The sequence below is a fragment of the Schistocerca serialis genome, chromosome 2, assembly GCF_023864345.2.
Source record: "Schistocerca serialis cubense isolate TAMUIC-IGC-003099 chromosome 2, iqSchSeri2.2, whole genome shotgun sequence".
NCBI lineage: Eukaryota > Metazoa > Arthropoda > Insecta > Orthoptera > Acrididae > Schistocerca > Schistocerca serialis.
Window position 1 is genome coordinate 828996344 of NC_064639.1, and position 13848 is coordinate 829010191.

At 46.6% G+C, this 13848-nt stretch overlaps 1 protein-coding gene across 1 annotated transcript in view; it reads left to right on the forward strand.

The window, feature by feature from the left end:
* Positions 1-720: 720 nt before the first annotated feature.
* The window catches only part of LOC126455723 (chymotrypsin-2-like), a 56101-nt gene continuing 42973 nt past the window's right edge, over positions 721-13848 (forward strand). Inside the window, exon 1 of the mRNA XM_050091492.1 lies at positions 721-773. Coding sequence (XP_049947449.1) covers positions 729-773 — 45 coding nt within the window. The 5' untranslated portion in view covers positions 721-728. The remainder of the gene's footprint in view (positions 774-13848) is intronic.

Consider the following 13848-nt stretch of genomic DNA (forward strand, 5'->3'; position numbering starts at 1 on the left):
TTTATTTCTTCTCCATGAATTTTAATACCTACTCCGAATTTTTCTTTTGTTTCCTTTACTGCTTGCTCAATATACAGATTGAACAACATCGGGGAGAGGCTACAACCCTGTCTTACTCCCTTCCCAACCACTGCTTCCCTTTCATGTCCCTCGACTCTTATAACTGCCATCTGGTTTCTGTACAAATTGTAAATAGCCTTTCGCTCCCTGTATTTTACCCCTGCCACCTTTAGAATTTGAAAGAGAGTATTCCAGTCAACATTGTCAAAAGCTTTCTCTAAGTCTACAAATGCTAGAAACGTAGGTTTGCCTTTCCTTAATCTTTCTTCTAAGATAAGTCGTAAGGTCAGTATTGCCTCACGTGTTCCAGTGTTTCTACGGAATCCAAACTGTGAATACAGTGGAATATGCAACGTTAACATTTTTTCCGACTGAAATGTATTACGCCGCTTAAGCATTTCCGAGTGATTTATTTCCCAATGTGCGCAACACCTGAACCACTAGCAATCGGCCGTTTACGGAAGCCTGTTTATGAATTTGACGTCAATCATTACAAGTAGTACCAAGAAGCTTCGATAGACTTTTAACACCTGCCAATCATACGAAGCTCCTATCATTTCGGATGGCAGCTTTTAGCGGGGAATCTGTGCCGCTGATGATAAGGGTGTGCGTGATATAAGAAGCCGTCCTGCCGACCAGGCGGATCTGTTGAGGCTTTTCCAGGAAAGATGATGCGCCTGTGTGTGATTGCGGCTCTGCTGGTGGCTGCGGCTGTAAGTAGACGTACCACTGCTCTAGCTCGCAAAGTAGCACCCTTTCCATCACTCTGCGGTTAAATTAAATTGGTACCAGAATATCGTGTGGTATCTCACTTTATAGGTTGTCACCCTTCAGGAAAATATGTATTTTTTATGTTCTAGTACATTTACGTTTCGGTTCTTACTGTTAACGTGTTAAAATAATTTTTGAGCACCACATTCGCTATAAAATTGATTTAGCCAAGCGGCAGACATCCAGATTCTTTTCCGAGTTGTTGCTCACGAAGCTGGAGTAACTTCTGCGTCGACGAGAGTACTTCAGGATCACTGTGTGCCCTACTGCTGATTTAGATTTCACCCGTTTATTGTACATAATGTACGCCACAATAAAAGGTGATAAGACCTTACCTCTTGGTGTGTGTACAATCAGGATCTATAGACGGACCTTTGCGTCATACGCCGCAGTAGGCAATATTGCATTGCAGTGTTCTGGTGACAGGTAGTCGACACACTGGTTGTAAAGGCCGACCGGAGCCGACATATCTTCGAGTGGCTCCTCAGTTTCCCGCACGAATTTTGACTGCCTCATTGACGGTACTGGCCATTTCTTCGTCTGAAACTTAGTCGCACTGACCGTTCAGCCACAGACGTGACCAAAGACAAAAAAGAAAGTAATAAGAGCAACAGTGGATAAAGCTCTCGCGAAGCTAACAGTCCCGAGTGACTGAAGAAAAGGACAAATAAACCACATTTAGAAAAGATGTAAAAGACGAAATGAACAAAATACCAGACGAATATCGCTGATGCTCGAGTCCTGTAAGATCCTAGAGAATGTTCTAATAATATGATGTTCATGGAGCAAAACAAGCTTCTGTCGAATAATCATCACGGATTTAGGGAAAAACATTCATGTGGAACAGCGCTTGCATTGTTCTACGATATGCCGCCAACAGTAGATGTACATTGATCAGCCAGAACATTATGACCACCTACCTAATAGTCATTAGAAAAGCTTTGGCACAGATAACAGCGGCAACGCGTAGTAGCATGAAAGTAATGAGGCCTTGCTAGGTCGCTGGACGGAGTTGGCACCACATCTGCACACACAAGTCACTTAATTCCCGTAAATTCCGGGGAGGGGGTGAAGAGCTCTGACGCCACGTTATATTACATCCCAAATGTGTTCGATCTGGCGAACTGCGGGGACAGCACATCAACTGGAACTCGTCACTGTGTTCCTCCGTCAGGAAACATGATCATCATGAAGGGGTATATGTGGTTTGCAGCCAGTGTACGATACTCCTTGTCTGTCATGATGCCTTGCAAGAGCTCCATTGGACCGATGGATGCCCACGTGAATGTTCCCCAGACCATAATGGAGCCGCTGTCAGTTTGTCTCCAGGCTGCAGTACAGGTGTCATGGAGCAGTTCCCCTGGAAGGCGACGCATTCGCGCCCTCTCATCGGCATGATGAAGAAGTTATTGGGATTCATCAGACCATGCAACGCCCTACCACTGCGCCAACGTTCAGTGCTGATCGATACGTGCCCATCGTTAGTAGTATTACGGTGCGCAGAATATTCAGACACACTCATACTCTGCCCAGCATTATAGCCTGGTGTTAGTTCCGCCACAGTTTGTCGACTGTCCTGTTTTACCAGTCTGCGCAACCTATGACGTCCGACATGTGTAACGAGGGCTGGCCCCCCCCAATCCTACCAGGTCTGGACGTGGTTTCGCCTTGGTTTCGCCACGTGTTGAAGACATTCACCACTGCACACCTCGAACACTGAACGTCGTGAAGAGTTTGAAATGCTTGTGCCGGCCTGTTCAAAATGGCTCTGAGCACTATGGGACTCAACTGCTGTGGTCATAAGTCCCCTAGAACTTAGAACTACTTAAACCTAACTAACCTAAGGACAGCACATAACACCCAGCCATCACGAGGCAGAGAAAATCCCTGACCCCGCCGGGAATCGAACCCGGGAACCCGGGCGTGGGAAGCGAGAACGCTACCGCACGACCACGAGATGCGGGCCCGGCCTGTGGGCCATCAAATTCTGCCCTGTCAAACTCAGATAGATCATGCGCCTTCCCTATTCTACACTCGGAGAGCACGCTCAGTGATACGTCATGCACCGCGTGTGTGTCTGACTAGCAGTCATTCCTCACCAGGTGACGCTGCTACATCCTGGACTGGTTTATATCGATAGTGGGTCGATGGTCGCAATGTTCTGAGCGGTCAGTGTTTAAGGGGCAGTCAAATGAAAACCGAAAAAAATGGCTCAAATGGATCTGAGCACTATGGGGCTTAACATCTGAGGTCGTCAGTACCCTAGAACTTAGTACTTAAACCTAACTAACCTAACTACATAACACACATCCATGCCCTAGGCAGGATTCGAACCTCCGACCGTAGCGGTCGCGCGGTTCCGGACTGAAGCCCCTAGAACCGCTCGGCCACAACGGCCGGCGAAAACCGAACACCCGCCGCAATGTGTCCACAAAAATAATCACCACACGCGTTAAGACATTTATCCCACTGTGAGACGACACGATCACTTCCTATTTTGTAGAACGCAGTCGGGTAGTTAAACATGTGAAAATCACACAGTGAAGGATCCGTACTGTACGGAGGATATTGCAAAGTTTCCCAACCAAACCGCTGAAGCATAGCCTTCGTTCGATTAGCACTGTAGGGGTGGGAGTTATATTGCAACAAAATGATTCCGTCCGACTGCATTCCTGGGTGTTTTGACTCTATGACGCGTCGCAGTTTCTCCAAAGTTTCTTCATAGGGCTGTGCATAGACTGTGGTTCCACACCCGAGGAAGTCGACGAGCAGAGGGCATCTACAGTCGAAGGAGGAGGTCAGCATGACCTTACTGAAACTTGTGTAAACATCTTTGGATTTTTGTGGCTGGGGAGACGTGGGATGTTTCCGCTGATTGCCCTATCGCTTGCTCTCGACTGCCGAAATGCCGTCGGACGGAATCATCCTACTGCACGATAACACCGGCATCCGCACAGTTAATCGGACGAAGGCTACGCTTCAGCGATTTGGTTGGGAAGTAATGCAACATCCTCTGTACAGCCCGGATCTTTCGCTACTTGATTTTCATATCTTTGGCGACCTGAAGAACAACAAGCGTTGACATCGGCGACTCTTAGGAGGGACACCCGGTATATGTAGAGAATGATGACCAGGACCAAATGCCGAAAACACGTCTATTTTTGCACTGGAAGTAAAGTTATGCTCGAGCGTCTGACAATTTTCAAATCGTATAAGCCAGTCGTAATTGAGCAGATGAATCATAATATCTAGTGGATTTAATATACTGAAAGGGCTGTTGCCGAAGACCTTACGAAATACAATATTTATTCGGATACAAAGTCCATAAGATTTATGTTGCAACTGGTACTGAAACGGCCTGTGCGCAAGTGACAAGCTCAGTCGAACGCATCCATATTTATTGATTGTGATATGAATTATCATACACTGATCAGACAAAACATTACGCCACTGCCCACCTGACGTTGAATGCCGCCTGGTGGCGTTGAGAGCACGTGACGTGGTAGCAAAAATACGTAAGCGGAGCAGGTACCGACCGGGGATCACCCTAGCGAAGATATGGGCTGCAAACGGGGAAATCCATTGAGATAAAAGACTTTGACAGATTATTATCACGCAGAGCCTGTGAACGGATATGTCGAAAACGCCGACTCTGGTCGAATGTTCACGAACTACTGTCGTGAGCATCTGCGGAAAGATCTAGAAGGACAGTAAAACTACCACTAGGCGCTAAATGGTTGCACGTCTACGACTCTTCGCAGAACGTGGAGTGTGGAGGCTTGTCTGCTCTATAAAATAGGATAGATGGTGATCTGTGGCATATCTGCCGAAAGGGCACAATGCTGCTCCACTCAAGTGTTTCGGACCACACCGTCCATCGTATATTCCTGAACATGGAGCTCCGTGGCAGACCACCCCTTCGTGTTCACATGTTGACCCAACGACATTGTCAACTGCGATTGCAGTGTGCAAGGGCTCATCGGGATTCTATCGTCGATCAATGGAAATTGTGTCCGCTCTTCGGGTCAATCATATTTCTGGGTCAATGGTCGTCTCCATAAACGCCATCATGGAGGTGAACGCGCTACGGACGCAGTATTATGCTATGGAAGACATTGTCCTGCGCTTGTGTATGGGACCTGTGATGGTAATCGAAGATACGCTGACAGCTGCGAACCGCCTGCATCCCTTCATGCTTCATGTCTTCCCTGACGGTGATGTCATATTTCAGCGTATAATTGTCCCTGTCTTGGAGCCAGAACTGTGCTACAGTGGTTTGAGGAGCATTGTAGTGAACTCACGGTGATGCCTTGGCAATCAAATTGACCTGATGTAAATCCTATGGAACCCATCTGGTTTGCTATCGGGCGTCATTACCGCATAAACGAATCAGCTCAGCTGCCCGTCATTTACGTTAATTGCATGACGTGTGCGTAGACGTCTAATGCCACATACCTCCACGAACCTACCAACAAACTGTCGGATCGCTGATGGAATCAGTGACGCACTTCTTTCCAAAGACGGACAAATAATCTATTAAGCAGGTATCACAATGTTTTGGCTCATCGGTGTATAACAAGTAATTCAACACATACAGGGCGTTTCAAAAAGAAAGAGCAGATTTCAAACATTTATTTCTCAAAAACTACAAATGATAGAAACACAATTCAAACGTTTCTTGTCAGAGAAAGGTTCAAAGTTTTTCAATGGTCCGCGCAGAAGTTCCATGCAAATCCGCAGTGGCGCTGGCGTTTGTTTGTAGGAAAATGGCGACGACACCACAGGAACGATCATTTTGTGTGCTGCAATTTGCAAAGTTAGAGTCCATTGTTGGTGTGCAACGTGCATTCCGCCGTCAATTCAACAAACAGCCGCCTCGTCACAAGCAAATTTATGAGTGGCATCACAGATTCGTAGAAGATGGTTGCATCTGCAAGCGAAAAAGCACGGGTCGTCCACGCACATCGGATGAAAATGTCGAGCGTGTCCGTGCAGCTTACGAAAGGAGCCCTAGAAAATCCACGGCACGGGCAAGTCACGAACTAAACATGTCTAAAACAACGGTATGGCGCGTTCTGAGTAACCGTCTGCACATGAAGCCGTACAAACTGCAGTTATTGCAAGCATTGCGTCCTGACGACCACAACAAAAGGTTCGAATTTTCAACTGCAATTCTACAGGACATGGAAGAGGACAATTTTGCCGAACGATTAATTTTTTCAGATGAATCAACGTTTCACATTTCTGGTAAAGTTAATCGGCATAACGTACGAATTTGGGCGAGTGAAACTCCGAGGGACGTTATTCAACATGAAAGAGACTCACCAAAGGTTAACGTCTTTTGTGCAATTTCGGTAAACAAAGTTTATGGACCTTTCTTTTTCATGGAGAAAACTATCACAGGAACCATTTACCTGGACATGTTAGAAAACTGGCTATTTCCTCAACTTCAGGAAGATTCAAATCACTTCATCTTCATGCAAGATGGCGCCCCACCACACTTCTCTGAACCTGTACGACGGTACCTAAATAACACCATTCCAGGACGGTGGATTGGAAGAGCAGGAGCACAAGATCAATGTCATCGTCTGTGGCCTCCCAGGTCACCAGACCTTACTCCCTGCGATTTTTATTTGTGGGGGTACATAAAGGACTGTGTTTATGTCCCACCTATGCCCGCTACTCTTCAAGAGGTACGACATCGAATTGTTGCGGCCGTGAATTCGGTAACTAAAGACCAGTTGCGTCGTGTGTGGCAAGAAATGAGATACCGGTTTGATATTTGTCGTGTAACAAATGGTGCTCATATTGAGGTACAGTTTTGATATTTGTTGTGTAACATTTGGTACTCATATTGAGTGAAGGACCGTTGGAATTGTGTTTCTATCATTTGTAGTTTTTGAGAAATAAATGTTTGAAATCTGCTCTTTCTTTTTGAAACGCCCTGTATTTCACCTCTCGTGTGAAAGCTTTTGGAGCAGAAAAGCAGGTCGCCAAATCAGATTGGCACAAGTCCCTATAGCCCTGGCTACATCAGACTTCTGTGCAATGACGCATGAGTTGGATTTGTTGGTTGGTTGGTTGATTGATTAAGGGGAGGGGACCAAACAACGAGGCCGTCAGTCTCATCGGATTAGGGAAGGAAGTCAGCCGTGCCCTGTCAAGGCAACCAACCCGGCATTAGCCTGAAGCGATTTAGGGAAATCACGGAGAACCTAAAACAGGACGGCCGGACGCGGGCTTGAACGGTCGTCCTCCCGAATGCGAATCCACTGTGCTAACCACTGCTCCACCTCGCTCGCTCCCTTGCTTGGAGTTACCCGGTTAGAGCTCTAAAACTAAACTAAACTCCTCCCAAACAGAGCATGAAGGTCCAACGGTACCGACCGGCTGCCGTGTCATCCTCGACCAAGAGCCGTCACTCGACGTGGATGCGGAGGGCATGTGGTCCGTACACCGCTCTCCCGGCCTGTATGTCAGTTTATAAGCCGGACCCGCTACATCGCAGTCAAGTAGCTCCTTAGTTTGCCTCACAAGAGCTGAGTGCACCCCGCTTGCCAACAGCGCTCGGCAGACGGGTCGTGGTAAAACTTCCGAGGTGTGTGTTTAGGAGGTAACAGGAGGTGATAGTATAAATGTATTAGGCATCAACCTTTGCGTCAATGCGTGGTTTTAAATTCCCTATTTGTCCGCAGTGTATTATTTCTGCCAGAGCTTAGAAAGAAAAGTGCTAGTCAAGAATGGAATAGGTTTTTTAAAAAAGGGAATGGAAATATTAAGACTGTTAAATATTGAGTTTAATGTAAAGGTACACACTCGCATTGCAAAATTAAATCAGCAACAGCAACAAAAAGAAAATCTGGAAAGAATTTGGTCATAATGTCGTCCTTAAAATTCCATGTATGTCATCAAATATTTGAAATGATTACTGTTTAATGTAATACACATTTCCAGTCGCTAGTGGGCGTACCTTTCATCAGACAAAAGAGATTCTTTCGGCACCATTTTACACGCTGCAACACTTATGTTGCAAATCCTCTTGGGTCATTATTTGCGCACTGATTTCTTCTTTGAGTTAATCACAGAGAAAAACCAGGCAAACGTGAAGGCCAAGTGATAAAGCTTTGACCTACTTTATAGCGACCAGGAAAGGGTCAGGTGAGCGCTTTCCTACCAAAGGCTAGTAGCGAGCCATCGCGCTGGTACACATACAGTTACGCATTTTAAGTGGTACGTCCTCCAGGAAAGCCAGCAGACTTTGGTAAGAAATTGCACGTTTCTTCGAGACGTTAAGGCTTCTTCGCTGAGATAATGACGAATCACTTAGTCTCCAAAAACACCGCACCAAACGTGCATACTCTACTGCCTCTAGCCCGCATCTCGTGGTCGTGCGGTAGCGTTCTCGCTTCCCACGCCCGGGTTCCCGGGTTCGATTCCCGGCGGGGTCAGGGATTTTCTCTGCCTCGTGATGGCTGGGTGTTGTGTGCTGTCCTTAGGTTAGTTAGGTTTAAGTAGTTCTAAGTTCTAGGGGACTGATGACCATAGATGTTAAGTCCCATAGTGCTCAGAGCCATTTGAACCATTCTACTGCCTCTGATGTTCAGCCGGTCTTAGGCAGTGCATGTTTACTGAATCTCAGTGACGCACGTTTCTTACATTCAGATTCGCATGATTTGTAGTCGCAGCATCTTGTATAAAAGGAGTTGTTTGAAGAAAGAACCTGTTGTCCTGAGGTAGCATCACAACCGAGCGACAGAATTCTGTAACGCCGCTGGTTGATTTGGATGTGAAGCAACACTTGCCTCGGGTGGAGGCTATTGGCTAGATGAACATTGGGCAGATTTATTCCAGAACATTCGCAATTTTTCTGGAGCTCTGGTGCTCATACGTGTATTGTGAGAAACAGTTGGCACTACATCTAATGCGTTTGCTTGCTCCGCTCGGTGCCGGCTTTTTTTTTCACATTCGCCGATTTGTCATTCTTGGATACCGAACACCGTTTGTCGAGATACCTTTGTGGGTATAACTTGAGTTCCTTATGCATGCTAAGAAGTGCCATATGAAGTTTCTCTTAGTTTGTGAAAGGGTACCGGACTAGCTCACGACACATGTGAGTGACACAGAATGGAAGCTACATTTACACTCAGTCTCTTTTATACCTGTATCGGTGCGGCACTCTTGTTTCCGCCTTACCTGACTTGGCATATTTCCTTATTTGGGTATGAAACTTTCACATACGACAGAAGCAGTTTCATATTCAAAACAGATAAATCCTAACTTCTAAATACCATAATTCCTCTGAGGCTTCTTATCTGGTTTTGAAGAGTGAATCGCTGTTGAATTCGTCTCTTTTAGAAGTACGATACTAGCAACAGATATTACCATAGTTACATTTGAAAAAGCTATGTTGACAGTGATACCTCTGTAATTAATGTAGCCATGAGAAGAGACTACCCGTCGTTAATTAGTTTTTGACAATTCATCTGGGTGAAAACAGGACTGTTCCGGAAATATTCGAGATGAACAGATTAGCTGTTTCACCCTGTCCCTAGATATACTGTAGGTACCGGGATGAATTACCGCGATCGACGCTTTAACATCTTCGTGTGCTTGTAGGCTGAATGAGAGAAGTAGGCTTGTCTCAGCTTGATGGAATAATTTACTAACGAAGCCGTGCTGTCGGAACAGACAATAATACACTGCAACCGACAACTCGTGCGAAGGCGTGAGAAAAGTTCAGTACGGTAAATTATTCCGTATCTAACACACTTGGATTCACGCTTTCGCCACGGAGTAGAACGTGGAACAGAAATCAACAATAAAACACAGAAGAAATGTTGCTTGTGTATTGCGTCTCTGGCGTCCAGCGGGAAAGTTTCGCCGCACTGTACTTTCAAACACCCTAGCATGTCACGGCGCTGGACGGTGACAGAAGACGCCACATATACTGCTGACGCCTGCCCTGGCTTCGTGCAGGTTAAGCTAAGTACGTACAGACGAACGACATGCCTGGTGTACCGATATTAAATTGCATATACATGTATACAAACCTCCCTCGTGAATCACTCTATCTGTCAGTGAAAACCATGTGAAAATCAGTTCTGTACTTCCTGAGATCTACCTTCACATTCCGACAGAAAAACGAGGTGGGGGACTTTAATATACAAGGAACATCTGGAAAGTTCGGTGATCGATCTCAGAAAATAACAGAAACAAGTGTTGCAAACTAGATACGTGTACTGGACTTCAAAGTAATCACCATTAGCTATAATACACTTTTGGCATCAGCAGACGTTTCTTGTGGTATTACTCAAAGCACCGCGGTCACACGTTGTTGGATATCTGCATCATCACTGGAGATGACACCTGGTGCTGCCAATAGGCTACGGAGACCAGGCGTCATTCGATGGTGCTGTCTTCTTCTACGTCTTGCCACACATGACTGATCAAGCCATTGCTGTCGGAAAAGGCGATCAACGTCATCTACAGTTTGGATTTTGTCAATCGACTATTTATAGGACGCGGGGAAGGCGTTGGACACCATGCCGCTGAAAGTGGCTTTGTCTCTGGATCGTATTCGTACAAGCAGGCCTCAACTCCTGTAATGATTCGGATTTTTAATAATGTGTGGCCACTGTGATTCCACAGGAAGCGTTTGCTGTCAGTTTCCAACAACTTTAAAATCAATGTCCGGAGTGTGTTGTAGCCAATGACTTCTTTGAAGGTGAGTAAAGATATGTTGTCTGTCACTTGTTTCCTGTATTTTATGAGACCATTCATCGAAACTTCCTGACCGATTGAAAGTGTGTACCGGACTGAGACTCGAAATCGAGATCTCTGCCTTTCGCGGGCAAGTTCTCCACCATCTGAGCTACCCAAGCACGACTCACGTCCCGTCCTCACAGCTTTACTTCCGACAGTACCTCGTCTCCTACCTTCCAGACTCCACAGAAGCTCTCCTGCGAACCTCTCAAGACTGACACTTCTGGAAGAAAGGATATTGCGAAGACATGGCTTAGCCACAGCCTCGGAGATAGTTCCAGAATGAAATTTCCACTATGCAGCGGAGTGTGCGCGGATATGAAACTTTCTGGCGGATTAAAACTGTGTCTCGGACCGAGAATCGAATTCAATGTCTTTACCTTTTGTGGGCAAGTGCTCTACCAACTGAGTTACCCAAGAACGCCTCACCCCCCCCCCCCCCCCCCCCCACTCGCAGCTTTACGTCCGCTAGTACCTAGTCCTCTACCTTCCAAACTTCTTCACAGAAACTCTCCTGAGACCTTGCAAGACTAGCACTTCTGGCTGAAAGGAAGTCTTGCAACGTTCGCAAGAGAGCCTCTGAGAAGTTTGGAAGGTAAGAGACAAGGTACTGACGGAAGTAAAGCGGCGAGGACGGGGCGTGAGTCGTGCTTGGGTAGTTCAGGTGGTAGAGCACATACCCGCGAAAGGCAAAGTTTCCGAGTGCGAGTCTCGTTCCAGCACATACACTCCTGGAAATGGAAAAAAGAACACATTGACACCGGTGTGTCAGACCCACCATACTTGCTCCGGACACTGCGAGAGGGCTGTACAAGCAATGATCACACGCACGGCACAGCGGACACACCAGGAACCGCGGTGTTGGCCGTCGAATGGCGCTAGCTGCGCAGCATCTGTGCACCGCCGCCGTCAGTGTCAGCCAGTTTGCCGTGGCATACGGAGCTCCATCGCAGTCTTTAACACTGGTAGCATGCCGCGACAGCGTGGACGTGAACCGTATGTGCAGTTGACGGACTTTGAGCTAGGGCGTATAGTGGGCATGCGGGAGGCCGGGTGGACGTACCGCCGAATTGCTCAACAGGTGGGGCGTGAGGTCTCCACAGTACATCGATGTTGTCGCCAGTGGTCGGCGGAAGGTGCACGTGCCCGTCGACCTGGGACCGGACCGCAGCGACGCACGGATGCACGCCAAGACCGTAGGATCCTACGCAGTGACGTAGGGGACCGCACCGCCACTTCCCAGCAAATTAGGGACACTGTTGCTCTGGGGTATCGGCGAGGACCATTCGCAACCGTCTCCATGAAGCTGGGCTACGGTCCCGCACACCGTTAGGCCGTCTTCCGCTCACGCCCCAACATCGTGCAGCCCGCCTCCAGTGGTGTCGCGACAGGCGTGAATGGAGGGACGAATGGAGACGTGTCGTCTTCAGCGATGAGAGTCGCTTCTGCCTTGGTGCCAATGATGGTCGTATGCGTGTTTGGCGCCGTGCAGGTGAGCGCCACAATCAGGACTGCATACGACCGAGGCACACAGGGCCAACACCCGGCATCATGGTGTGGGGAGCGATCTCCTACACTGGCCGTACACCACTGGTGATCGTCGAGGGGACACTGAATAGTGCACGGTACATCCAAACCGTCATCGAACCCATCGTTCTACCATTCCTAGACCGGCAAGGGAACTTGCTGTTCCAACAGGACAATGTACGTCCGCATGTATCCCGTGCCACCCAACGTGCTCTAGAAGGTGTAAGTCAACTACCCTGGCCAGCAAGATCTCCGGATCTGTCCCCCATTGAGCATGGTTGGGACTGGATGAAGCGTCGTCTCACGCGGTCTGCACGTCCAGCACGAACGCTGGTCCAACTGAGGCGCCAGGTGGAAATGGCATGGCAAGCCGTTCCACAGGACTACATCCAGCATCTCTACGATCGTCTCCATGGGAGAATAGCAGCCTGCGTTGCTGCGAAAGGTGGATATACACTGTACTAGTGCCGACATTGTGCATGCTCTGTTGCCTGTGTCTATGTGCCTGTGGTTCTGTCAGTGTGATCATGTGATGTATCTGACCCCAGGAATGTGTCAATAAAGTTTCCCCTTCCTGGGACAATGAATTCACGGTGTTCTTATTTCAATTTCCAGGAGTGTAGTTTTAATCTTCCAGAAAGTTTAAGATCAGCGCACACTCCGCTGCAGAGCAAAAATTTCATTCTGGGACCATTCACCGAAGTTTCCAGACTTTGTATAATATTTAGCTACTGATGTATATAGATGCTCGTCAAGCTTCGCAGCTCTCTGGGTTTGCGACGCCTGTTTACTTAACTGTTTTTTTCCCGCCAGATATCACCTCCTCTGTAGCTGACCACCTCACAGCTCTCATCATTACCAAGAGATGTCACACCAGAAGCCAAACAAATATGGAACAGATAAAAATACATGTACTACACACTCATCATACCTGTAATTGTAAGTTATTACATAAACTTTCCTTGTCGACCAGTTTATCAGTCTCTCTATTAGTCACATCCGTATTGAAATCCCTCCAGGAGTTCCTGAGATTAGGCTTCACGTACAGACAGAAAATCGCAGCGACGGACTTTGTAATATGTACAGATGTTGAGTTAGGTGTCAGTGGGAATATTATTCTTCGGTTGGCGCTCTTTTGGTAACTGAAATGTTTTTCTTTTTTCTATACAGCCTTCTACATCTGCATAGACATCTACATGTACAGCTATATTCTGCAAACTACTATGATGTGCGTGGCAGATTGTTCTTATCACTGAACCATATATTAAGGTTTCTTCCATTCCACACAGACCAGTATAACCATTTTTTTGTACATATTATAAACGTATTACGCACAGAGTGTAAGAAAATAATACGAAAAACATACTTACAATATCTCTTCAACTGACGTTCTCTAATTGCAATAGCTAATCATTCTGAAATGTGTTAAAATAAACATGTCCTCTGTCATGTGTCCAGAAAAGACTCAGTACCGGATTTATTGCAACTTCTGTCCAAAGACGTTATGTTACAGGCTCAAAGATATTCCAGACAGTTAAAACTTGAAAAATCATTTACTGATTAATGACAACATAGAACTAAATACAACTATAACAGGTCAATATACGTTATTATATATGGGTACAGTCATTTTTCTATGTATTTCTATTAGGATCATCTTAACCACAGCGAAAACATGTCACTGACATTTTTTTATTATTACAAAAAATACAGTTGCATCATAAAAAG